Source organism: Aethalodelphis obliquidens, unplaced genomic scaffold (genome assembly GCF_003676395.1).
Source record: "Aethalodelphis obliquidens isolate GAN/ISIS:26980383/991018 unplaced genomic scaffold, ASM367639v1 scaffold3, whole genome shotgun sequence".
NCBI classification, from domain to species: Eukaryota; Metazoa; Chordata; class Mammalia; order Artiodactyla; family Delphinidae; genus Aethalodelphis; species Aethalodelphis obliquidens.
In genome coordinates this window covers 13,774,844-13,798,696 of record NW_020837947.1, presented here as the reverse complement: position 1 = coordinate 13,798,696, position 23,853 = coordinate 13,774,844, and the positions used below count along the sequence as shown (strand labels likewise).

Below are 23,853 nucleotides of genomic sequence, written 5' to 3'. Positions count from 1 at the left end.
ACCACAGCTTGGGTACCTGCTTTCAAGGAGCTATTGTTACTCCTGGGGCACCTATAATCCTGGGCAACAGGCTTCCCATCCTGCTCAGATTATAACCCAAACTCCTGGCCAGGACCCACCAAGCCCTGCATGATCTGCTTCCTGACCACCTCCCAGATCTTTCTCATCCCTTCCTTCCTCTCCGACTACTCTCTGATCACACTGGCCTTTCTTCTGTCTTTGAAGACACTAAGTCCTTTCCCGCTTCTGGGACTTGCCATCTGCTTGACCTCCTTCATGGCAACATCTTTCCAAGAATCAGCTCAAACATTCATAGAACTTCCCCAATCACCTTCGCAAAGTGCTTTTTCGTTACTCTTATCATCAACATCTGTGAGTAGCTTGGTTAAACATGTATTTGCATTTTTATTGTCTGTCTTCCCCAACAAAAGCAGAGGCTGGGCTGTATCCTGCCTGCCTAGTGCAGTATCTGTAAACACCTGGCAAATAATTGTGGTCTGAATGGATGAGTCAAGATTTGTAATGCTCACTTGGATGTCCAAGAAATGTCTTTCTACGTGGTCAGAAAATACTGAATAAAGAATGAGTCGAAGGAGGAATGGTGAGGCTGAGATAAACATGTGGGAATAGTCTCTTGTTAGCTGTAAAGAAGTGGGGTCTTTGAACTCCTGGTCACATGTACAAATTCTCCAGTAAAATGAAAGCTTTGGGCACAAAGTTATCTCACTCAAATACTGACTTTGGAGAGTAACTGCATCTCCCTAGTGATCTGGATAAATCGAGTCACAGACTCAGCTACACTGGAAATGTTTGACTTCAGAGCACGGCTGGCCCAAAGCCCCACAGACCTGACACTGCATCAGCGCGTCCTGGAGAAGGCCCCGCCATTCCTCCAGCAGGGAGCACACGCGGTCCCAGCGGCCATTCATCTGGGACAAGCGACCCTGCAGATCCTGGCTCTCCTCACTGCCAGTCTGAGTGAACTCGGAGCTGCACAGGTTGATGGAGAGGATGATGGCCTTGTGGTGGTCCACAGCTTTCTGGAGCTCCTGCAAAGAGAAAGGAGAACAATCAAACAATAACAATACTAAAGAAAAATAGTCTAAGACCTTTGGACATGCTTCACCCAAATTAAAAGATCCATTAATTAACACCGGCCTTAGCAGGATGGCTGGATGATACAGTGGGTGCACACCATTGGGAACAACACTGTAGCTAAAAGAGATGGATCAGATGTGTACTTGACGATGCGAATGAATCTTCAGAAAATATGGTATAAAGTGAAAGAGAAACAGATTTATATGGGTGACAAAACAGCATGTATGTAATTTAAAATACATGTGTACACACAAATCCACATTTTTCATGAATATGTATGGAAAAAGAGTATGTGTTAAAATTTCAGAATGGTTGCCATGGCTTTGAGGAATTGGGATTAAGAAACAGTGGGGGAGGGCTTCCCTGGTGGTGCAGTGGTTGAGAGTCCGCCTGCCGATGCAGGGGATGCGGGTTTGTGCCCCGGTCTGGGAAGATCCCACATGCCGCGGAGCGCCTGGGCCCGTGAGTGAGCCATGGCCGCTGAGCCTGCGCGTCCGGAGCCTGTTGCTCCGCAACGGGAGAGGCCACAACAGTGAGAGGCCCACGTATGGCAAAAAAAAAAAGAAGTTTGAGCATCTGTGGGGAAGACTCATTTCACTGTTTGAAAATTTAAAACAAAACAACTAAAACAAGGCAGAAATACAGCACCCCAAAAGAAACAGCATACAGAGAAACCAGGGAGAAACAAAGGCAGTTAATCCTTGAGCCTGGAGGGCCCGGTAGCCCTCCTCTTCTGAGGAAGAGCACAGCTTGCCGTTCTCCAAACAAAAAGGCAGGACCAAGAGACCTATTAAGAAGAAACCGAGCTCTCCATCCACAGTATGTTTACAAAAGTCTCCACATATCAATGCATTTCAACAGCTGGGCTGAGAAGGATTTTTAAGATCTAGAGAGGGAGTTAAAAGAGGTTATCTTGTGCACTACACCCGTCCAGGTCAAAATCAAATGCAAACGTCACGTGTTTTACTGCGATTACTCCACGGGTTTTGTTTGCTTGGATTCATTTCACCGAAAATTGCTTCTGCCACTATTATAATCTATTTCAGAAGTTCTGCTGATTCCGGAATGTCAAGTGGCTTCCTTGGGTCTCCATAAACGCACACGTATATGATCTGGGAGGGGACTCCTCTCCAGCTCTAGATATAGACTTGTAGGACCCTGGACATAGCTGTATTTCCTTTAAAAGAGGTTAATTAGGTCCCAGAGGTACCTGGATGTTTCATGAAACTTTAATTGGTCATTTCTTAGCTACCAATTCATTAAATTATGACTATTTTCATGGGGCTGGTTCTGCAACGCAGTCCAGCTCTCAACCCTTCCAAGCCTTCCTATAAACACTCTGATCTGGGGTGGCTGGGGAAGCGTTCGTGTCCGTTTGTGCTGACCATTCCCCCGCTGCTGTGTGACTGCACAACAGGCCAGGGCTAGCGGTTTCATCTGACCGGGCACGCCACGTGGCAGCGTTCTGTCCGGCGCTGCGGGAAAGGCCAAGGGTAGTTACCTTGAGCTTTTTGATCTGAAGCGCGATGGGCTGGATATCAGTGCTGCGCTGCCGGCGCTGAAGCTGTTCCAGGTCCTCCTCCGTCTCCTGCAGCCAGGTCAGCACGCGGCTCAGGTCCGAGTGAAACTGCTGCCACCTCTGGGGATTCTGTTTCCTCCTCAGCTCCTTGCTCAGGGCCTGCGCCTGGAGGAGCTCCCAGCGGTCAATCACACCTGGCAAGACAGCACACGCACAGGATAGCGAGGGATCATCCTCCACGGAGAACGTTTAGGAAGTGTTTGAAACCTACATGAGTGGCTAACTTTAAAACAGCAACAGAAAGAAAGTAATGCCTCTGGGCATTTCTGTTGCCATCAGCTGTAAATAACAGTATGGTGGGGCTTCCCTGGTGGCACAGTGGTTGAGAGTCCGCCTGCCGATGCAGGGGACATGGGTTCGTGCCCCGGTCCGGGAAGATCCCACATGCCGCGAAGCGGCTGGGCCCGTGAGCCACGGCCGCTGAGCCTGCGCGTCCGGAGCCTGTGCTCAGCAACGGGAGAGGCCGCAGCAGTGAGAGGCCCGCGTACCGCAAAAAAAAACAAACAAAAAGAACAGTATGGTGACTGTGTTTTTTCTATCTGCATTTTTAATGATAATGGAGAAAAGATATTAACTACATAAGATTTAACATTGTAAGGAGCTTTAAGAAGTAATAAGCATGAAAGTGGGTGAAGATAACATTCAACTCTTGGTTTCCTTCTGCAGGAAAGCTCTGAGAGTGTACAGAGCACACACAGAAGATTCCTGACTAGTGATTAGAGACGGTGCCTTAAAATACATGGGACATGGGAAAAAAACCACTGTGATTATTTTCACCTCCCGCTCTGTCCCCAGAGATCATTGTAACATGGAGGAAAGTTCTCAGGATAGACCAGTGTAGAATGAGGTCAGTGGCACAGTGGAACTCGGGGGCAACGAGGTGCTTTGAGATCTTCTATTTCACTCACCAGCTGTTTGGGTTTCGGTGCTATTCAGGTTAACAAAGCCTGGAAAATGCTCCTCTTCCTCTGTCAGTTTGTGTTCCAGTCTTTTCACTGAGTCTATACTGCCGCTGCATTCACCCAGCAGTTTCATCTGTTTAGATACAGAAAAGAGGTCCCCCGTCACAAAATACTCAAATTGTCATGAGTGCAAGAACTCCTGGAGAAAATATCTTTGGAGTTCCTCAAAAAGGGCAGTAGCTGTGCGCTACTTCTCTATAAAGAGTAAGCCGCTCTGCTGAAAACAAAAAAGTCAAGTTCAAAAACATGCTTCTTAAACATGTGACACATTCATGTTTACATAAAGCAATGCCTTAAAGATATACTTGGCACACGTGGTTTTGCATAAGTCTCCAAAATTTCTTTTAAAATTTATGAATCAAAACAGACTACACCGATCTGGGATTTAACACTCAGAGCCCCCAGCTGGCAATACAATATATAGTTTTCGGCAAGCTGCCCTTTTTCTTCAACTGAAGGGCGGGAAGAGTAATATTACCACAAATCTCAAAGGGACATTTATTTGTATTAAAATACTTAAAAGAATAAAACAATATTAAAGCCAGCTGTTTCACGAGAAAATTTAAGCAATGGTTAATAGATACTAAGGGAATAAATTCTAACATCAGAAGAAAAGCTTCCAACTCCGTGTTTAATATCACACACAGTATTCAAAGATTAAAAGAACAAAATCATTTCAAGACACTCCTGCTATACTGATCAGAACGTTTTCTTTCAAAGCCTTTAACAAATTACATTGCTATTAAATTACTTTGATTGCTTTTGATTGGTGTTAAGTATAACCTCAGTGATGTCAGCATGCTCATTGCGAAATTATATTTTTAAAAAAGAGGTTTCACTATGATAGAAGTCAGTAAAATAGGCCAAACTGGACAGGAAGTAAGCTCATGATTAATTAGTCTTCTGTGATTGTGAGGATATTAACGTTAGCGGATATAACTAGAATGGTTCTCTCTCCTGGTTTCAAAAAAGCAGTACGTGGGTGTTGTCATTAGGCTTAAGGAAATTAATTTTTCTTTCCTTTTACAGAGCAGCCTTTTGGGTATGAAAAGAAATGATATGAGGCATAGAAGAGATTTACTTTCAAATCCTCTTGCGTAAGTATGTGTAGGAAAACAGGTAATTCTCTGAGAAAAGTTATTCGGTCAGTAACCTAAGCAGAGCAAATGAAGTTATTACTTTACAAAAAGCTTCGACAATGGAACTGGTAATACACACAATCTCTCGTCATCTTTTCCCCAAATCTCTCTTGTTAGTCAGAACCGTTTTCTCCAGAATGAACATACAAATAACAGAGCATTAAAAAAGTCCCAGGATCATCAAATGAATCAAGACACCTAGGAAGAGAACTAAAGCAATTCCGTGTTAGTAATCTACCAGCTAAACGCTGCGCCTCCAAGGATATCCTTGGTCAGAAAATCACCAGCTGAATTTGGAAAACTGCCGAAGCCCTTTCCAGAGCCAAAGCATTTGGTTGCTTTCCATTAAATGGATTTCACTCAGTTCTCCGTGTAAAGGACCAGGCTGGTCATTAGGGTGGATCAGTGGGTCTGAGCACAGACCAGTTTTGCTCAAAAGGTAATCGACTAACAGGGCTTTGTTTCGCACACACGAGTTCAAGGGCAGCTTGGTACGTGGAGAGCCGACACAACCCTCGTGCCACAGATGGACTGTTCTTTGTCACACGATTGTGATTACCAGGTATGTGTCAGGATCACGAGGGTCCGGATACTCACATAGCCTCTGTAGCTGGAGTCTAGCTCTGGTCCTGCGGGAGTTTTGCTGTGGATAACATTCTCCATTTGCTGCATCTGAAAGTGGCTGTCATCCAGGGCTTTGCCCAGTTGTTGGATCTGTGACTCCAAGGTGCTAGGATCCCCTGCAGTGTCGACCATAAGAATCTTTACAAGCTTGACATTCAAGGAGATGGTTAAGAAATTCTACAGCTAAGGCAGTAGAGAGATGGTACGTGTGTGGGTAATCATAGAGCACATTTAGTACCGACATGGTGGTGGGTTAGGAGTTCGAATTACCAGACCAATGAATGTGCTTGACCACGAGTCCAAGCAGACTGGGTGTTGCAAAAGGGGCCTGTGGGGGGTTCTAATAGCCCGTGCTTCTGCTCCCTCTTCTGGCTCATCCCCTGAAAACTGCGTGTTGTTAGCGTTCTAAAGACCTCAGGTGGTGGCTTCTGCTCCCCAGTAACTAGGAGGCAGTTACATCTCAGGCTCCCTCTGCAGTCACTTATCAAACAGAAAAAGACACACCCTCTAATTTTCCTTTCTGCATCTCAGTAGAAGATAGTGCCTCTGAAGTCCCAGGTGGCTGCATCGTTCACTTAAGGTGGGACTTCAAGGGAACCAAGAAAAGACTAGCTCAGGATGGGTACGTGTGGAGGTACCAAACTAGCAACGGCTTGCTTTTGTATGGTAAATCTCTGTACCTCCCTCTCAAATTTGTTCTAAAACTTAAACTGCTTTTAAGAAATAAAATTATGCAAAATAAAAAAAGATTAATAATGAAAAAAAAAATCAGGAGAAAGCTAAGATTTTACCATTTCCATCCAGGTATGTTCTCACTCACAGCGTAGAACTTCTAGCTCATCTCCTCTGAGAGATGTGACATCCTTTTGCAAAATTATTGTGTGTGTGTGTGTGTGTGTGTGTATTACAGTCTTTGAATTCAACAAGAACATTGATCATCAGAGTGAAGCTAGCACAGGGTGAAAGCAGAATAAATATTAGTAAGCTTTATTAATTGTTTTTTGGAAAAAAGACCTTCTAAATACACCTGGAAGAGGTTTCTCACTGGGAATCACTCAGGCAGTAACCATTTCAGTAATGCTACCTTACTTCCTGTCCTTTGCTTTTCTGCAAAAACCAAAGTGTAAACGAATAAACTCACAACTCAATATCCTATCACTGTGGTCAAACCCTATTCTCTCCAATGTCCTCCAGATTACTGACCCTGAGCTACAGTTTGTCTAGAGCAACATTAAGCAAAACGGGTTCCATTTTCCTTTCTTTAAGCCTTCTTGTTTCAGGAATAGTTCTGTCCTTAAAGGAAAATCTAATTCTTTTTTTTTTTTTTTTTGAAAATCTAAGTCTTAAGATACTGTGGAATACATTCTCATGTCAAATTGCTTTATGGGGTGGTAAGACTTATTAAACTAAAAGTATAATATTTTAGAGCTGAATATCTGATTTCACCCCTTGTCTTATACGGGACCCCAGAGATCAGGAGGATGAACGGTGGGCCTGAGGTCACACATATAGGCTGGTAGACTTGGGACCAGATCCTCGAGCCCTGATTCCTCAGCCAGAGGTGGGTCTGCAAGCCCTCCTCGAAGTCAAGCAGCCAGACCTGCTACAACCAAGCAGGGCACTAAAGCACCAGTGCTAAGACTAGTGTTTCCATCTCCTATTTTCTGCCATTAATGGGCATCACAGGTTACACGTACTGAGAGTGATTACCATTTAGCAAGCTGAGCAGTTGTTTTATTGCACTTGATTATTGGAATGTTATTCTTGGTGTCGATCAACCAAATGTTTTGGTTTTCGTTTCTGAGACAGCAGTCAGAGAGGAAGTGCTGCCTCCACATGCTTTTGGCACAGAGCTGTGAGAGGTACAGTAGATGTGCTGGGAGAGAAGGAGGCTTGTTACAGGTGAGGGACAGAGGTGCACTTTAGCTTTTGGTGCCTACCAGAGGGATTTCTGATTGCACTTTCTGTGAGTTTAACATAGGCCTCGGGACTTTCGGGGATCGTTACATCTGCAAAAAGAGCACACAGTCTAAGTTGACAGCTAAGGTCTGGAAACCCTGATTCGCGGATGGCAGGAAAATAATTTTCTTAGGGAAAAAAAGGAAGTTAGTCATCCTTGGCAGATAACTCTTGAACATACAGAGAAGTCTGAGTACGATCACCAAAGGGTTCCTGAAATAAATCATAATAAGGGCTCACGTTGATTGTTTTATGAGCCAGGTGCTGTTCTAGGCACTCATTTATCCTCACAGAAACCCTACAGGGTGCATGGAAGTGTTATTCTCATTTTATTGATGAGAAAACTGAGGTTCAGGGGAATGAAGTCACTCATCCAAGTTTCAGCAGCTAGTAGTGACGTAACTGGGATTTCAACCAAGACAGTCAGGTTCTAGAGCAGCACTGTCCAATAGAAACAACATGAGCCACGTATATTATTTTAAAGAGTCTAAGGGCCACAATGAAAAAGTAACGAGAAAGGGATGAAAATAATTTTAATACTTAATTTTACTAAACCGATATACCCTAATTCTAACATGTCATCAACATAAATAGTATTACGCATATTTTACATGCTTTCCTTTGTGCTAAGTTTTTGAATTTTGGGTATTCGTGTAAGTGCACTTGACACAGCAAATCTCAGTCTGCATGGTCACATTTCAGTGTTCAGCTGTCACACGTGGCTGAGGGCTACATATTGGACAGTTCTGCTTTAGATGCAAAATGCCTAACTATTAGGTTGTACCATAAAAACAAAATAGAAACGAGAGAAATCATTTTCCTTTTAGACAGTGTCATACCCTTGGGGATCCAAATGTGAACCATCAGAAACAAGCAGAAATTCTCTTTTAGAGAATGTGTGAGACGTGTTTACAAGCGCTACAAATTGGCCTCTGATTATTGATTCTATTTTTACTCACCTTCCTTACAATGCTCCTCTTCCTCTGTCCATCCCTTCACTATATGTGTTTCTTGAAGTTTCATACTTCTTGTGTCCCTTCATACACTCTTCCTGTGCGATCTCCTTCCTTCCCTTGGTGACCACTATGTGGAAAACTACCTAACTGGCATTTCCGGTTCCTGAAATTCAGATCCATGCGTCCATCTACTGCTGGCTTTTTCCCCTGGGATAGTCTACAGCATCTCAAGTTCAGGATGTGCACAGAGGGACTCGCCACCTCCCCCTTTCTCACTGCCCTGGCCCCGTGGCTCCACAGACACCCAGAACATTCTCTCCTGCTCATGGCCCTCTGAGTCTAGGACCACCTGCATCTTTCACCAAGATGCCCAAGCCAGAAAATCACTTCAATCCCAATTCAATCAACCATCAGTTATGGAGGAGCCGTCTTATGATTTCTCATAACTCTTCCATTCTTTCTATTCCCCGTGCTGCTTCCTTAGTTCAGGCCACCATCACATCTGTGTCCTGGATTGTAAAACAATTCCTTCTGGACTCTTTCAATGTGCCCTTCTCTAGATAGTATTGAGACAGGTTCTTTGGAAATATGCATTGGGACTTCCCTGGTGGCACAGTGGTTAAGAATCCACCTACCAATGCAGGGGACATGGGTTCGATCCCTGGCCGGGGAAGATCCCACATGCCGCGGAGCAACTAAGCCCGTGCGCCACAACTACTAAGGCGGCGTGCCACAACTACTGAAGCCCACGCGCCTAGAGCCCGTGCTCCGCAACAAGAGAAGCCACCGCAATGAGAAGCCCGTGCACCACAACGAAGAGTAGCCCCCGCTCTCTGCAACTACAGAAAGCCTGCACGCAGCAACGAAGACCCAACGCAGCCAAAAATAAATAAATAAATAAAATAAATGTATTAACAAAAAAAAAGAAAAAAAAAAGAAAATATGCATTTGATCACATTGCCTCCCTCCTTAGAGCCCTGCTGTGGCTCTCCATGGCCTTCATGATAAAAACCAAACTCCTTTCCATGACGAACAGGTTGCTTTATGACCAGGTCCTGGTTTGCCTTTCCACCTCCTCTTTGTTCATTCCATGCCTCCCAGTCTACAGCCTTGTCATTCTGGACAAACTCCAGGTGACCAAAAGCGCTCAGGCTAATCATAAATCCAAGATGGGCACGCTTTCCTTTCTTGCTCTGAACATTGCTGTGTCCTCCTGACCAACTCCTCTTCATCCTTCAGGTCTCAGCTCAAGCCTCTTCCCTAAAGCCTCTCCCCAAAGCGCCAGCTTAGTCATCCCCGGGCTGTGCTTCCACACCACCATGTGTACGTTGCTATCCTAGTGCCAAACATTTCACACAGCCGTTTCTTACTTGTCTGTGTTCCACACTAGAGTGTGAGCTCTTTGAGAAGAAAAGGAACTGTGTATTTCCAGTACTTATAAAGTGCCTGTCGTGTAGTGAGAACATAAGTATACGTGGGATAAATCAGTGGCCACAACGCCAATTTTATATCTGCGAATCATGTTAATATCCAATTATTCATTTGTGTATAAGTTCCCCTAATGGGAGAAGGCAGATGATTCTGCTCGGCACACGGATTTCCAGTACAGTATCCACTCCTTTTTATTTTCTTTCAAGCTAGCATATAGGAGGAGCTCTTTCTTACCTGACAGACCAACAGCTCCCCTGAGATAGAAATCTTTATCTTCCTGACCCTCTTCATCCTCAGAGGGTAGAGTTCTGGACACAGCAGACTCCAGGTCACGACTGAGGTCATAGTCATGGTCCCACTCCAGAGGGATGGAGTCCACACTGGCTGGGGTGTCTCGCCCGGACCTCTCGCCCTGGAGGGGCTGGGCGAGTGAGAGGGAGGGGTTGGAGGCGGGCTGGGGGGAGAGCGCGCTGTCCGCGGAGGTGTCGCGCCAGTGGAGGTCCGACAGTGCTGCAGCCTCCTCCAGCTCCAGCTCCCGGTCAGAGAGGTCGTGCTCGTCATCTGGGAGCTAGAAACGCAGTCAAGCCAGCCCTGTTACCGCAGCGCTCAGCTGACCCCCTTCCCACTCTGTGCTCCGCCTTTCACCAAATCTCAGCACTCAAGCTTATCGGGACCACATTCCTACCTCGCTGCGGGTAATTTTAAACTTCCTATCATCAAATAAATAAGTATCTTCTGATAACTTTTTTAAATGTCTTATACATGAATCTAGTCAGTTCTCAGTTTTATCATGGAAAAATGGAAATAATATTAAGACCTACTTCAAAGAATTGATATAAGATTAAATAAAATGTAAATAAAGGCAACCTAGTACCTAATCTGCAACACAGTAAGTACAGAATGGCACATATCAGGAACAAAAGGGAATTACTAATAAAACCTTAGCTGGTCCTTTTATACCTTATAGTCCAGATACAAAATATATTTTATCACAGAAGATTCCAAATATTCTAATAATAGCATCTTGACCATGAGATGTGATTATGGTAGCAATTAGGGAAATGGAAGAGAAGAAAGAAATTCAACTAAACAACCTCATCAATTGAGCCACTGTTTACATTGCTCACTTTCATTCCCTTGTTTCCTCTAGAAGCTTCTTTATCTTCCATGGAAGATGTGTACCAAGTACGCTTCTAAGCTCTTTGTATGTATATATGTTAACTCATCATGCCCAAAGCAATCCTTTCTACAAGGTAGGTACTGTTATTAAACCAGCTTTACAACTGAGGAAACCAAGGCAAGTGACGTGAAGTAACTTGCCCAAGGCGACGTAGCCAGAGCTGGGGCTGGAACCCAGGCACTCTGGCTCCAGAGTCCGGGCTCTTGCCCACTCAATGATGTTACCTAAGTCCACATTATTAATTCTCTTTAGATTTCATGATAATGAAAAAACAATGTCACATACAGGCAGGCGAATCAGTTTCTTATGGTATCTTTCCACGCGCCCGAAGACCTCCTGACAGTAACGTCGGAGTTCATCCAACTCTTCTTCAATGAACGTGGCATCCAGGGGTTCACTCTTTTCTATCAGCTGTTCTCCTTGGGCAATTATCTGCTCAATCTTATTGTGGTTCAATGAGATTTCCTGCTGGAAGGCCTAGGGAGCACATATTGCACGTAATTTTTTATTGCTCACTTGGACATGAAGTAATTCTAAAATACATATTTAGAAAAGCCATGTAGGGGATATTAAATTTACCATAGACAATGACAAGCCAAGAGGCTATGACTTTCTAAAGTAAAACATAAAAATTTTAAATCAGAACGGGAGGCAGAAATGGCATTAGCATTCCATGACCAGAGAGGTGCCCTTCGCTAATAAAATTTACCACCGCAGACGGTGCGGGTAAGAGAATCATAGGAACAAACATTCAAACCCATCATAAAGTTGAGAGCACTGGTGGCCCCTGATGAAAAGCAATGGTAAGCAATACAGTGCCACTGCAATAAATTTAGCATTTTAAAGAATTATATTGGATATTTTAATTTTAGATTTCCTGACATGTCAAACGTGACGAAGGAAAGCCATCCGAATGACAATGTCACAAATTCTTCTCAGATGATTTTTTAAAATTGTTTCAGGACATAAGCAGGCATGATTATAATTATTTGAAAAAAAGGTAATTCTGGAGGATTATTTAGACTCATTCTATATGATTCAAAACAGTTCAGCTACAGGGGACAAGTTTCAGGGGATAAATTTTAATTCAACACAAGAATAAACTCTGGAGAAACTTCCCTGGTGGCGCGGTGGTTAAGACTCTGTGCTCCCAAAGCAGGGGGCCCGGGTTCGATCCCTGGTCAGGGACTAGATCCCACATGCATGCGGCAACTAAGGGTTCGCATGACAAAACTAAGGAGCTGGCGAGCCACAACCAAGGAGCCCACCTGTCGCAACTAAGACCCTACGCAACACCCCCCCCCCAAAAAAGAATAAACTCTGGAATAGTTGAAATTGCACAATAATAACAAGACTGCCAAGGGAGAAGGAGGGTGTTAATAAATGCCATGACCCTGTCAGAGTCCAAAAAGAAAAGATTCAACTACCACTTGGTAGAAAATGAAGCTTTTAAATATTGATTTACCTGTGAAATGACTTGCAAGAATTGAGGTGAAGGGAGGGATGGAGAGGGAGAGGCTGGGCAGAATACCAGGGCTATTCTATGATTTTTTTTATCCTGAGAATCACTGATTAAAAGTAACTTCCTTGTTTTATTATAACAACCTTAAAGTTATGGGCATCACGACTATTCTTTAAAAAAAAAAACTATCTTATCTTAGGAGGAAAATTTCACAAGCTGCACTGCATATTATTCAAGATGTTAAACACTCTTCCTTTCAGGGAATCCTTACATCTAATATATATCCCTCCCCATTTAAAATGTTTAACTAGCCACTGTGTTTGAGTTATACACTGAAACATACCAAACATGCTTAAAAACTAACTTGGCACCTAAGAATGTAGACTATGTGGAATGAAATCCCAACACGAGAAAGTTGAACTGCTCTGGATCATGTGAGTCAAACAATTAGAAGGTGCTAGAAACAAATCAGAAAAAACAACAAGAACTAAAAACAACAATCCTGGCGATCAAGTTAATAATTAAAGTGTATATGTTAACGGGAGTTGTATCTCTGGGTAATGCTCTTCATTTCATTTTTAATATCTTTCTTATTTTCTGAATTTGTTTTCAATCAAGAAGAACTAATTTTCTGGACTTCCCTGGTGGCGCAGTGGTTGGGAGTTCACCTGCCAATGCAGGAGACATGGGTTCAAGCCCTGGTCTGGGAAGATCACAGAGTGGCTAAGCCCATGCACCACAACTGCTGAACCCACGTGCCACAACTACTGAAGCCCGCGTGCCTAGAGCCCGTGCACTGCAATGAAGAGTAGCCCCCGCTTGCCGCAACTAGAGAAAACCCGCTCGCAGCAACAAAGATCCGATGCAGCCCAAAATAAAAAAATATAAAAAAATAAATTTATAAAACAAAAAAAGAACAGTTCTTTAGGATGTTCTTCACAAAAGTATCTAAAATATCCTTTCCTCTTCAGACTCTCTTCGCACTGATAATTTGAAAAAAACCCCTAATGTATCACCTTGAGTTGCTTTATTTTAGCTTGAACATCACACTCGGAAAAATGCTCAATGTTAGTGAGCTGCAAATCCATCTCTGTCAGCCACACCAGGATGCTGTCCCGTGCAGTCTCAAACTCCTCCCGCTGGCCAATGAAATGCTGGATGTGGAAAGAAAAGAATAAAAGTGAAAAAGCCCACAAACACGTGCTGAGATGGAACCGCCAATTCCAACATTCTCCTGGAAAGTCATTTTCTCAACGAGCTACCAGAACCCTGCAATTTTTTGCCATATAAATTCATGCTGGATACCTCAATCTCTTGCCATCCCAGTCTTACAAAGTCACTGAGACTATGTCCTAACATTGTGTACAAACGGCCCAATCCTGTCCTCCGGGCCTCTAGGCTACAGAGGAGGCATAGTATAGACCTTGAGTCTGCGCAAGATGGAGGTGACGCGCTTCTGCAGGTTGTCCCATCTCTGGTTGCCTTCGTGGATCATGTGTTTCAGGCTGCATGCCGAGTCGGTGCGGTTCTCCCTGGCCAGGCGGCGGTACTGCTTGTTGATCAGTTCCAGCTGGGTCAGGGTCTCATGGACCTGTCGCTGGAAACCCTAAGACCACAAAGAGGCACATCAGACAGGGAGATCAGCGGAGGGCTCTCAGCAAGGGTGTCTGGGCTTCACATTGTGATGTCAGGCAGAACAGGAAGTGAACTCTTCCCCCAAAATGGGAAAAGACAATTTCTAACCAGCATATACTTCCACTTGTTAAAGTCATATAATCGGTGTGGCTTAAGGAAAGGGAGTTGATCAAACAAAAATATGAAAGAAAATGGCAAACAGTAATAAATATATGTATATACACAAATACATATACAATATAAATATATAATATATGCACATACATAGAGAACATACACACATACACATGATATATACATATATATAGAATACACACATATAACACGTACACGTATGTAACATATACATTAGAACATACACATATTATATATAGTTTTTAAAATAATTAACAGCCTGAAAAAACTTTCCCATAAAGCAAACTGATTACATAAATATGTATGTATGCTGAAATGTGAGTTTAAAATGTTCAAAGTTTCTGATGTCCACACTGAGAAAAGGTATCAGAGAACTGTCTCTTTAATTTGTAAAATATGTTCTTTCCTAAGAAATCCAGAAATTGCCTCAATTCTGGTGTCCGTTAAAAAAAATAAAACTACCTTTTGCTGAAGGTCTTCTAAATGCAAGCTATTATTAACTTTTAAGAAAAACAGCTTAGTAAAAACAGTGTGGAACATGTTCTACTTCTTTTTTGTTGCCCTCCTGAATGACTCAGTTTTCATAAAACGTTTTAGAGCTGATCTGACACCTTACATAGTAGTAGCTATTTACTTCGGAGGTTACCCCATGTACAGTTTAGAGTTTCCACAGGAAAAATACTCCCTCTTCTTTTTCTCTGTAATGTAGCATAACCCTAGCATAAGAATCATTTGGTCAAAATAAAATGAAGCTTTTTTATTTCAAACTTATGTGTATGATTTATGACTGATTTTCATCCTGGCATCGGACAGAAAATTGTATAACTGATTGGACTGCACTCATCTAAACCCCCAAGTTTTGCTTCCTTTGGCTTGTCACACTGTTTACACGCCACCACACTTCTGCCTCTGAAATGCTTTTTCTTCTGAGAGTTGCTTTAAGAACCTTTATCCGAGTAAATCCAACCTTGTATTCTACAAACTTTAAATTATTTCCCCAGAAAAGGAAGTGGTAAGGAAAGTTCAGCTTTTGCCATTACTGGAAGTCACAGAATATGTTTTCTCACTGGCGTGAACGCGGGCACCACGGTTGGGTACCCCAGCACAGCCAGATCTGTCCCCAATATTTGTGCAATTGAACAGGCAAAGACCGCCGTAAACAAAATTTTGTTTTTGTAATTTATTTCTGTCTCTTAAGAAAATTAACTACAAAGATAAGTAATAAAATCATTCATTTTAACTAGCTATATAACTATATAGCATTAGAAGCTTAACTACATGGCTAACCTTTGCTATAAAATCTGAGGGTCTAAAATAGCATCAACAAGGATCTTACTTAATCTGCTTTGGAGTGTAAGCCAACTATAGAAGGTTTAACCTTTATGAAGCTGAGTGTCATAAGATGCAGTACAAGAGTATTTCCACTAGCACTGGTTCACACTGGGATGATCTGAAATCTACTGCAGAATTTATTGTGGCTTTTTACTAGAACCTTTCTAAGGGAAAAGCTTTTAGATAGGATTTTTTTTCTCTGGAATTTAGTGGTATAGTAACATATAAGTGCATATTCAGACATCAGAATAACTTATTTATTTCACATAGTATTTGAACACTTTTATAGATTCATGACTTGCCCATCTATGACTCGTAGATTTTAAACTCCACAAGAACAAAAACTAAACTTCATGTTTAGTTCATAAACTTCATAACAGGCCTCCAAAAATGCCTGGTTAACTGGCATCACAAGGTAAAAATAAATCCAGCTGAATTTGGTTGGATTTTTTTAGTCTTAGTTTAAAATATCTCAGGGAGCTTGGGGCAGACTTAGCAACCAAGAATGATTTTTGTAAGATCCATGCATCAGAACTGCTCTCTGTCAGCGTATCTGAGAACACAACTGCCGATCAGTGGGCATTGATGGGAAAAGAAACTTCAAATTAAAAAATGGTCAGCTTAAGGCTACGTCAGGTCCTCTGTGAAAATGAGAGGCTGAGAAGTTGGGATTTCATCCTGTCCCAGCGACAGAGCAAGCCTCGAGACTGCCCAGAATGGCAAGGAACTAGAATCTGTTACTGAATGATTCCTTTGTTTATGAATACAATTATACTGCTGTCATTTTTGTCTCTATAAAATTGAAAAATCTTGGTGACTCAAGAATGGCGCTGCTCTTCATTTATAATTAGAGATGGTTTATGATTTAAAATATTTGATCAATTCTGGAGCCAATTCTATTTTATCAATGATTAAAAAATACATATATATCTATGCTCCAGTTAGGTTAAAAAGAAAATCAAGAAAATACATTGAAAGACAGATAGATGTTTTTGTTTTTGTTTTTTAAACATCTTTATTGGAGTATAATTGCTTTACAATGGTGTGTTAGTTTCTGCTTCATAACAAAGTGAATCAGTTATTGATTCAGATATGTCCCCATATCTCTTCCCTCGTGTCTCCCTCCATCCCACCCTCCCTATCCCACCCCTCTCGGTGGTCACAGAGCACCGAGCTGATCTCCCTGTGCTATGCGGCTGCTTCCCACTAGCTAGCTGTTTTATGTTTGGTAGTGTATATATGAGCATGCCACTCTCTCACTTTGTCCCAGCTTACCCTTCCCCCTCCCCATATCCTCAAGTCCATTCTCTAAGAGGTCTGTGTCTTTGTTCCTGTCTTGCCCCTAGGTTCTTCATGATCATTTTTTTTTTGGCATGGAAAACCATCATATCTGAATCTTAGAAGGTTGACTGTAAAAAATTATGAGATCAAAAGAATGCCAAGATCTTTTGGGGGGAATCATGATTCGTGTTTTCTAACAGAATTGAATAATTCTATAATGTAATGAAGGGCATTACTACTTTATTTGTAATTCTTGACAATCTTAAAGTAAAAACTTCCTTTCTCTTCTTCTTTGCCTACTTATGAGGTAATAATAAAGATGGCCAGAAAGTCATCACCTAGCTGTTTGAACAAATAATATGTGGGTGAACAGATTGTTTAGGTCTTGGGACACCAACTACCAGCTGGCTACTCTCGTAGCAAAATAAAGATGAAATATTTGAAACCGAAAATCACCTCAAATTTCTTTAGTTCGTCCTTGGCAACTGTATAGAGCACCCCAGAAGAGCTGGGGAAGGCAGCTACCCTTTCCGAGCATTTCAGCCAATCTTCAAAACGAGAAAAGTCATCCAGAAACTTCTGCCACAATCTCCACGTCTCTTCAATTCTAAGACAGAAATGAAAGAACAGAATCTGATCGCTTGAGACTGTTTGTGCTCCAGAACCCTGTCTGGTACCTGCAACAGGACTAAGAGTGCCCAAAACAAGCAACCGGGTGCCAAAAAATAACCGTTCCTTGAGCCAAACTTGCCCAGACTGAAAAAGAAACAACTGTTTGAGCTAAGATGAAACAGCTGTGCGTGCGGGCGTGTGTGTGTGTGTGTGTGTGTGTGTAAACACACGTCCTGCAGCTCTGGATTTGGAATTAGTCAAACTGAGTAAGATAAGCACATGGTGTGAACTGTTCTGGGTACACGCAAGGAAGTTTAAAAGTGCAACACCGTGGCCTTCCCTGGTGGCGCAGTGGCTGAGAGTCCACCTGCCGATGCAGGGGACACGGGTTCGTGCCCCGGTCCGGGAAGATCCCACATGCCGCGGAGCGGCTGGGCCCGTGAGCCATGGCCTCTGAGCCTGCGCGTCCGGAGCCTGTGCTCCGCAACGGGAGAGGCCACAACAGTGAGAGGCCCACGTACCGCAAAAAAAAAAAAAAAAAAAAAAAAGTGCAACACCGTGCCTGCAGCGCACACTCATACCAAGCTTCCGTTGAACTTATACTAAGGTTTGAAAATCCATTTAAGTTCAATGTCAAATTTACCCTAATCAAAATCTACCAATGATGGCAAGATAAACAGTATCCTTTCAAAAGTTCCCCAGAGACCACAAAGATTATGTGCCTGAAGTCACTGTGATAATTTTCTAACATAATCACTATTTTTTTTACCACCTTGAATTTCAAAGGGCTTAAAGGTATGTCCTTTGTTTTATTATTTCCTTTTCTATGAAAGAATGTTAGTTTTCCAGAGCACTAATTCTGTAACATTATATTTGTTCAGCAAGGGCGTATTTTAATTTCTCTGAATTATATTTAAACTGTTAGGTCAGGTGTAACTTGGCTTGTTATATTTATATATGACCTTTATACGTACTTATTTTCCCAAGTAAACGTAGATGATGGCAACTTTGGGAAACAAAGGCTATTTTTGGACATTGCAACCAAAAGCAAATAGTGAACCGTAGACACTCTGGGTAAATTTTTTGTTTTTTTGGTCCTTCCTCTTTCGCAACTGTTTGCACAGCCCGGCTTACTTTAGCCTTCTTTCCATGGACACAGCGCAGATATTTCTCCATCGCCGGTCCAGGTTGCGCGTAGCCTGCTGGATGGACCCGCACTCGGCATCTGTGGCACAGGCATCACAGTCATGCAGGAGAACCTCGCACAGGTTGAGGACAGAGGCCACACCCGTGCTGTGTTTCTCTATGTCTCTCTGAAGCTCCTGCAGGGAAGGAGACATGCTTCAATCAAACGCTTGCGTACAGATGGGAGAAACCGCAGCAGTATATTCACTGACTCAGAAATGCTCAGGCAAAACCTCGACAAACATTTCATTTGTTTGAATGCATGAAGTTTCTTCACGTTCCTTTATAAAATACCGCAACCTCAAAAGTATGAGAAAATGAATCTAGAAATATTTTAGCTATGTGAGCAAAGCCAAAATATCAACTGAACAAATAAAAGAGACTACGTCAACTGTATTGAGTAAAATGAGCTTCTTTAGTGATAGAAAAATGAATCTTGCCCCAGTCTCTACTTCACAGATCTTCCCTTCCATTCCAATCCACAGATCAATCAGTCAAAGGAATACATGTGCTCCTGTTAAGAGCTGGCACTCAAAAACTGGGATTTGATCTCCAAAGATCTACAAACTGTTTTAAACAGTTAATGCCCCCATCATTAAAAGGTACCATGGTTGAAGGGACCTAGGTTTTCTGTCATGTATGGCATCGTTCTCATCAGCAGCTTCCTCAGTGAGCAAATTTAAATGTAGGACAGAAATAGGAAGATATGAAATATGATAATAAAGTTCAATTTTTGTTAATATTTTTATTTTATGTTTTTAGACCAGCAATTCCTGTGATAACTTCCATATAACTGAGAGGTTATGCAAGAGATTTGAAACGACAGTTTAGTGAAATAGAAATATTGTACAGAATTTATTTTCTTGTGTCTATGGAGTTTATGAAATCTCCAAAATTAATCAAAGGCACTGTTATTGCATTCAACAATAAGCCAGAGTTTGTATAGAAGATATTAGAACATGGTGTTAAGGAGAAAAACAGGAAGAAGAATATACATACAAGAATATAAATCCCAGCTAACTGAGTAAGTTGAGGAATTATCAAGAGAAAAGCTAGGCAAATTCGAGAACTGTATAAAAGAAAAGGAAAATACATTGAGGACCTTGATGAATAGGGCAAGCAAAACGTGACACCAACAGGCCTCCTTTTTAATAATGGAATACTCTGAGTAAATGGAGTTAAAAGCTCAACAGAAAAAATAATGCACATTTTGCATTTATATTCTATGTGGTTAATATGAAGATTTCACATGGTAGAACTCTGGGCAAATTCAATGCCTTGTTTATCATTCACCTGTTGATGAATACTTAGGTTGCTTACATGTATTCACTTGTAAATAATGCTGCAGTGAACATGGGGGTGGAGATATCTTCTTCAAGATAGTGATTTCATTTCCCTCAGATACATACAAAAGTGGAATTGCTGGAACATATATGGTAGTTCTGTTTTTAACTTTTTGAAGAAAGTCCATACTGTTTTCCATAGTGGCTGCACCGACTTACATTCCCACCAACAGTGTACAAGGGTTGCATTTTCTCCAAATCCCTGTCAGTACTTTTTATCTCTTGTCTTTTGATAATAGCCATTTTAACAGGTGTGAGGTGATATATCATTGTGGTTTTTATTTGCATTTCCATGATGATTAGTGATGCTGAGCATCTTTTCATGTACCTGTTGGCAATCTGACTACCTTCTCTGTAAAAATGTCTATTCAGGGCTTCCCTGGTGGTGCAGTGGTTGGGAGTCCGCCTGCCGATGCAGGGGACACGGGTTTGTGCCCTGGTCCGGGAAGATCCCACATGCCGCGGAGCGGCTGGGCCCGTGAGCCAAGGCCGCTGAGCCTGCGCGTCCGGAGCCTGTGCTCCGCAACGGGAGAGGCCACAACAGTGAGAGGCCCGCGTACCGCAAAAAAAAAAAAAAAAAAAAAAAGTCTATTCAGGTCGTTTGCTCATCTTTAAATTGGATAATTTATTTTTTGCTATTCATTTGTAGGAATTCTTTGTATATTTTAGATATTAACCCCTGATCAGATATGTGGTTTGCAAACATTTTCTCTCGTTCCTAGGTTGCCTTTGCGTTTGGTTGATCATTACCTTTGCTGTGCAGAAGCTTTATAGTTTGATTTAGTCACACCTATTCATTTTTGTTTTTGTTGGTTGTGCTTTCAAAAATCACTGCCAAGACCAACGTCAGGAAGCCTCTTCCCTATGTTTTGCTCTAGGTTTCAGGTCTTAAATTTAAGTCTTTAATCCATTTCAAGTTAATTTTTCTAAGCTGTGTAAAATAGAGGTCTAGTTTAACTCTTTTGCATGTGAATATCCAGTTTTTCCAACACAATTTTTTGAAAAAACTACCTTTTCCCCATCGAGTATTCTTATTAGTCAAATATTAGTTGACTGTGTATGTGTGGGTTTATTTCTGGGCTCTCTATTCTGTTCCACTGGTCTATGTATCTGTTTTTATGCCAGTACCATATTGTTTTGATTCCTATAGTTTTGAAATATAATTTGAAAGCATAAAGTATGATGCCTCCAGCTTTGTTCTTCTTTCTCAGGACTGCTTTGGCTATTAGGGGTCTTTTTTTGGTTCCATATGACTTTTAGGATTTTTTTCTATTTCTGTAAAAAGTGCCATTGGAATCTTGACAGGGATTGCATTGAATCTATACATTGCTTTGGTTGTATGCACATTTTAACAATATTAATTCTTCCAATACATGGAATATCTTTCCATTTATTTGTGTTTTATTCAATGTCTTTCATCAATGTCTTATTGTGTCAGAGTACAGATTTTTCACCTCCTTGGTTGAATTTATTCCTAAGTATTTTACTGTTTTTAATGTTATTGTAAATAGGATTGTCTTCTTTGTTTATTTTCCAGATACTTCATTGTTAGTGTATGGAAACACAGTGATGTTTGTATGTTGAATGTGTATGCTACAACTTTCCTGAATTTATTAGTTATAAAAGTCTTCTGGTGGAGTCTTTAGGATTTTTCTATATATAAGACCATGTCACCTGCAAACAGAGACAATTTTTACATCTTCCTTTCTGAGCTGGATGTCTTTTATTTCTTTTTCTTGTCTGAGTTCTCTGGCTAGGCCTTCTAGTGCTATGTTGAATCGAATTGGTGAGAGTGGGTACCCTTGTCCTGTTTCTGATCTTAGAGGAAAAGCTTTCAATCTTTCACCACTGAGTATGTTAGCTGCGGGTGTGTCATATATGTCCTTTATTATGTTGGGGTCCATTCCTTCTGCACCCAATTTGTTGAGAGTTATGATCATTTGAATTTTGTCAAATGCTTTCTCTGCATCTATTGTGATGATCGTATGATTTTTATCTTTCATTTTAGTAATGTAATATATTACATTTATTGATTTGCATATGTTGAATCATTCTTACATTCCAGAACGAATCCAACTTAATCACAGTGTATAATCCTTTTAATGTGCTGATGAATTTGGTTTGCCAGTACTTTGTTGAGAATTTTTGCATCGATATTCATCAGGCATATTGGTTGATAGTTTTCTTTTCCTATGGTGTCCTTATCTGGCTTCAGTATCAGGGTAATGCTGGCCTCATAAAACGAGTTTGAGAATGTTCTTTTCCCTTCAATTTGTTGGAAGAGTGAGATGAATTGGCTGTAAATGTTTGGTAGAGTTCACCTATGAAACCATCTGGTCTTGGACTTTTTGTTGGGAGGTTTTAAATTATTGATTCCACCTCCTTTCATTATTGATCTGCTCAGATTTTCTATTTCTTCATGATTCAATATTGGTAGATTGTATGCTTCTAGGAATTATCCACTTCTCCTAGGTTGCCCAAATTGTTGGCTTATAATTGTTCAGAGTAGTCTCTTATGATCCTTGGTATTTCTTGTAATGTGCCCACTTTCGTTTATAATTTTTATTTATTTTGGTCCTCTCTCTTTTTTAATTGATTACTCTAGCTAAAAGTTTGTCAATTTTGTTTATAATTTCAAAGAACCAACTCAGTTTCGTTCATCTTTTCTGTTGTTTTCCTATTCTGTATTTCATTATTTCTGCTCTACTCTTTATGATTTCCTTCCTTTTGCCAACTTTGGGCTTAGTTTTTTCATTTTTTTTCTAGTTCCTTGAGGTATAAAGTTAGGCTGTTCATTTGAAATCCTTATTTTTTCTTAATGGAAGCATTTATCACTATAAACTTTTCTCCTAGAACTGCTTTTGCTGCATCCCATAAGTTTGGGTATGTTGGGTTCCTTTTTTTGTTTATCTCCAGATATTTTTTTATTTCTCTTTTGATTTCTTCTTGGATCCACTGGTTGTTCAGGAGTGTGTTGTTTAATTTCCATGTATTTGTTAATTTTCCAGCTTTCTTCCTGTTATTGATTTCTAGTCTCACATCATTGTGGCTGGAAAAGATACTTGATGCAATGTCCGTTTTCTTGAATTTATTAGGACTAGTTTTGTGATCTAACATATAATCTCTCCTGGAAAACGTTCCATGCTCTGAGGTTGGGGTGGGCCTGGGGGTGCTGCTGGCTGGGCCCTAGAGTCACCTCTGACTGGGTGAGGTCACAGGGTACGTCCCCTGGCAGGGCAGTGCCACCGGTTGGACTCTGTGATTGGGCAGGGCTGCAAGTTGGTCTCTGCAATTGGTCTTTTTTAAAAGATTTATTTATTTATTATTTATTTAATTTCTTTTTGGCTGTGTTGGGTCTTAGCTGCGGCACGCGGGATCTTTCGCTGTGGCGTGTGGGCTTCTCTCTGGTTGTGGCGCACAGGATCCAGAGCACGTGGGCCCTGTAGTTTGTGGCACGTGGGCTCTCTAGCTGAGGTGCGCAAGCTCAGTACCTGTGGAGCGTGGGCTTAGTTGCCCTGCGGCATGTGGGATCTTAGTTCCCTGACCAGGGATCGAACCCGCGTCCCCTGCATTGGAAGGCGGATGCTTTACCACTGGACCACCAGGGAAGTCTCACTGTAATTGCTCTTGATGGGGTCTTAGGCTGTGCTCCCAGACCAGAAGGTGCTGCTGGCTGGACTCTGTTCAGGTGAGGCCTCAGGCTGTGCTCTGTGATCATGCAGGGCTGCAGGCTGTGCCCTGGAGTTGGGCAGGGCCACAGTCTAGGCTTTGCCATCAGGTAGACCGCTGGCTGTGCTCCCCTGTTGGGCAAGATTACTGGTCAGGCTCTCTGGTTAGGAGAGCCTGCCAGCTGAATCCCACAGTGAGTGAGCCTAGAGACTGTGCTCCATGGTCTAGCTGGGCTGTTGTCTAAGCTTTCTTCTTGGGTGGGGTCACAGGC

At 41.9% G+C, this 23,853-nt stretch overlaps 1 protein-coding gene across 4 annotated transcripts in view; it reads right to left on the bottom strand.

Moving 5' to 3' along the window:
- SYNE1 (spectrin repeat containing nuclear envelope protein 1) overlaps nt 1–23,853 on the bottom strand; it is a 462,280-nt gene that overhangs the window by 13,821 nt on the left and 424,606 nt on the right. For all 4 annotated transcript variants that reach the window (XM_027083161.1, XM_027083173.1, XM_027083179.1 and 1 more), the window contains 11 exons: nt 18,520–18,707; nt 17,230–17,380; nt 13,814–13,996; nt 13,407–13,544; nt 11,214–11,405; nt 9,983–10,316; nt 7,343–7,411; nt 5,376–5,518; nt 3,586–3,712; nt 2,600–2,811; nt 849–1,049 (listed from right to left, as the gene is read on the bottom strand). In XM_027083161.1, coding sequence (XP_026938962.1) covers nt 849–1,049; nt 2,600–2,811; nt 3,586–3,712; nt 5,376–5,518; nt 7,343–7,411; nt 9,983–10,316; nt 11,214–11,405; nt 13,407–13,544; nt 13,814–13,996; nt 17,230–17,380; nt 18,520–18,707 — 1,938 coding nt within the window. The remainder of the gene's footprint in view (nt 1–848; nt 1,050–2,599; nt 2,812–3,585; nt 3,713–5,375; nt 5,519–7,342; nt 7,412–9,982; nt 10,317–11,213; nt 11,406–13,406; nt 13,545–13,813; nt 13,997–17,229; nt 17,381–18,519; nt 18,708–23,853) is intronic.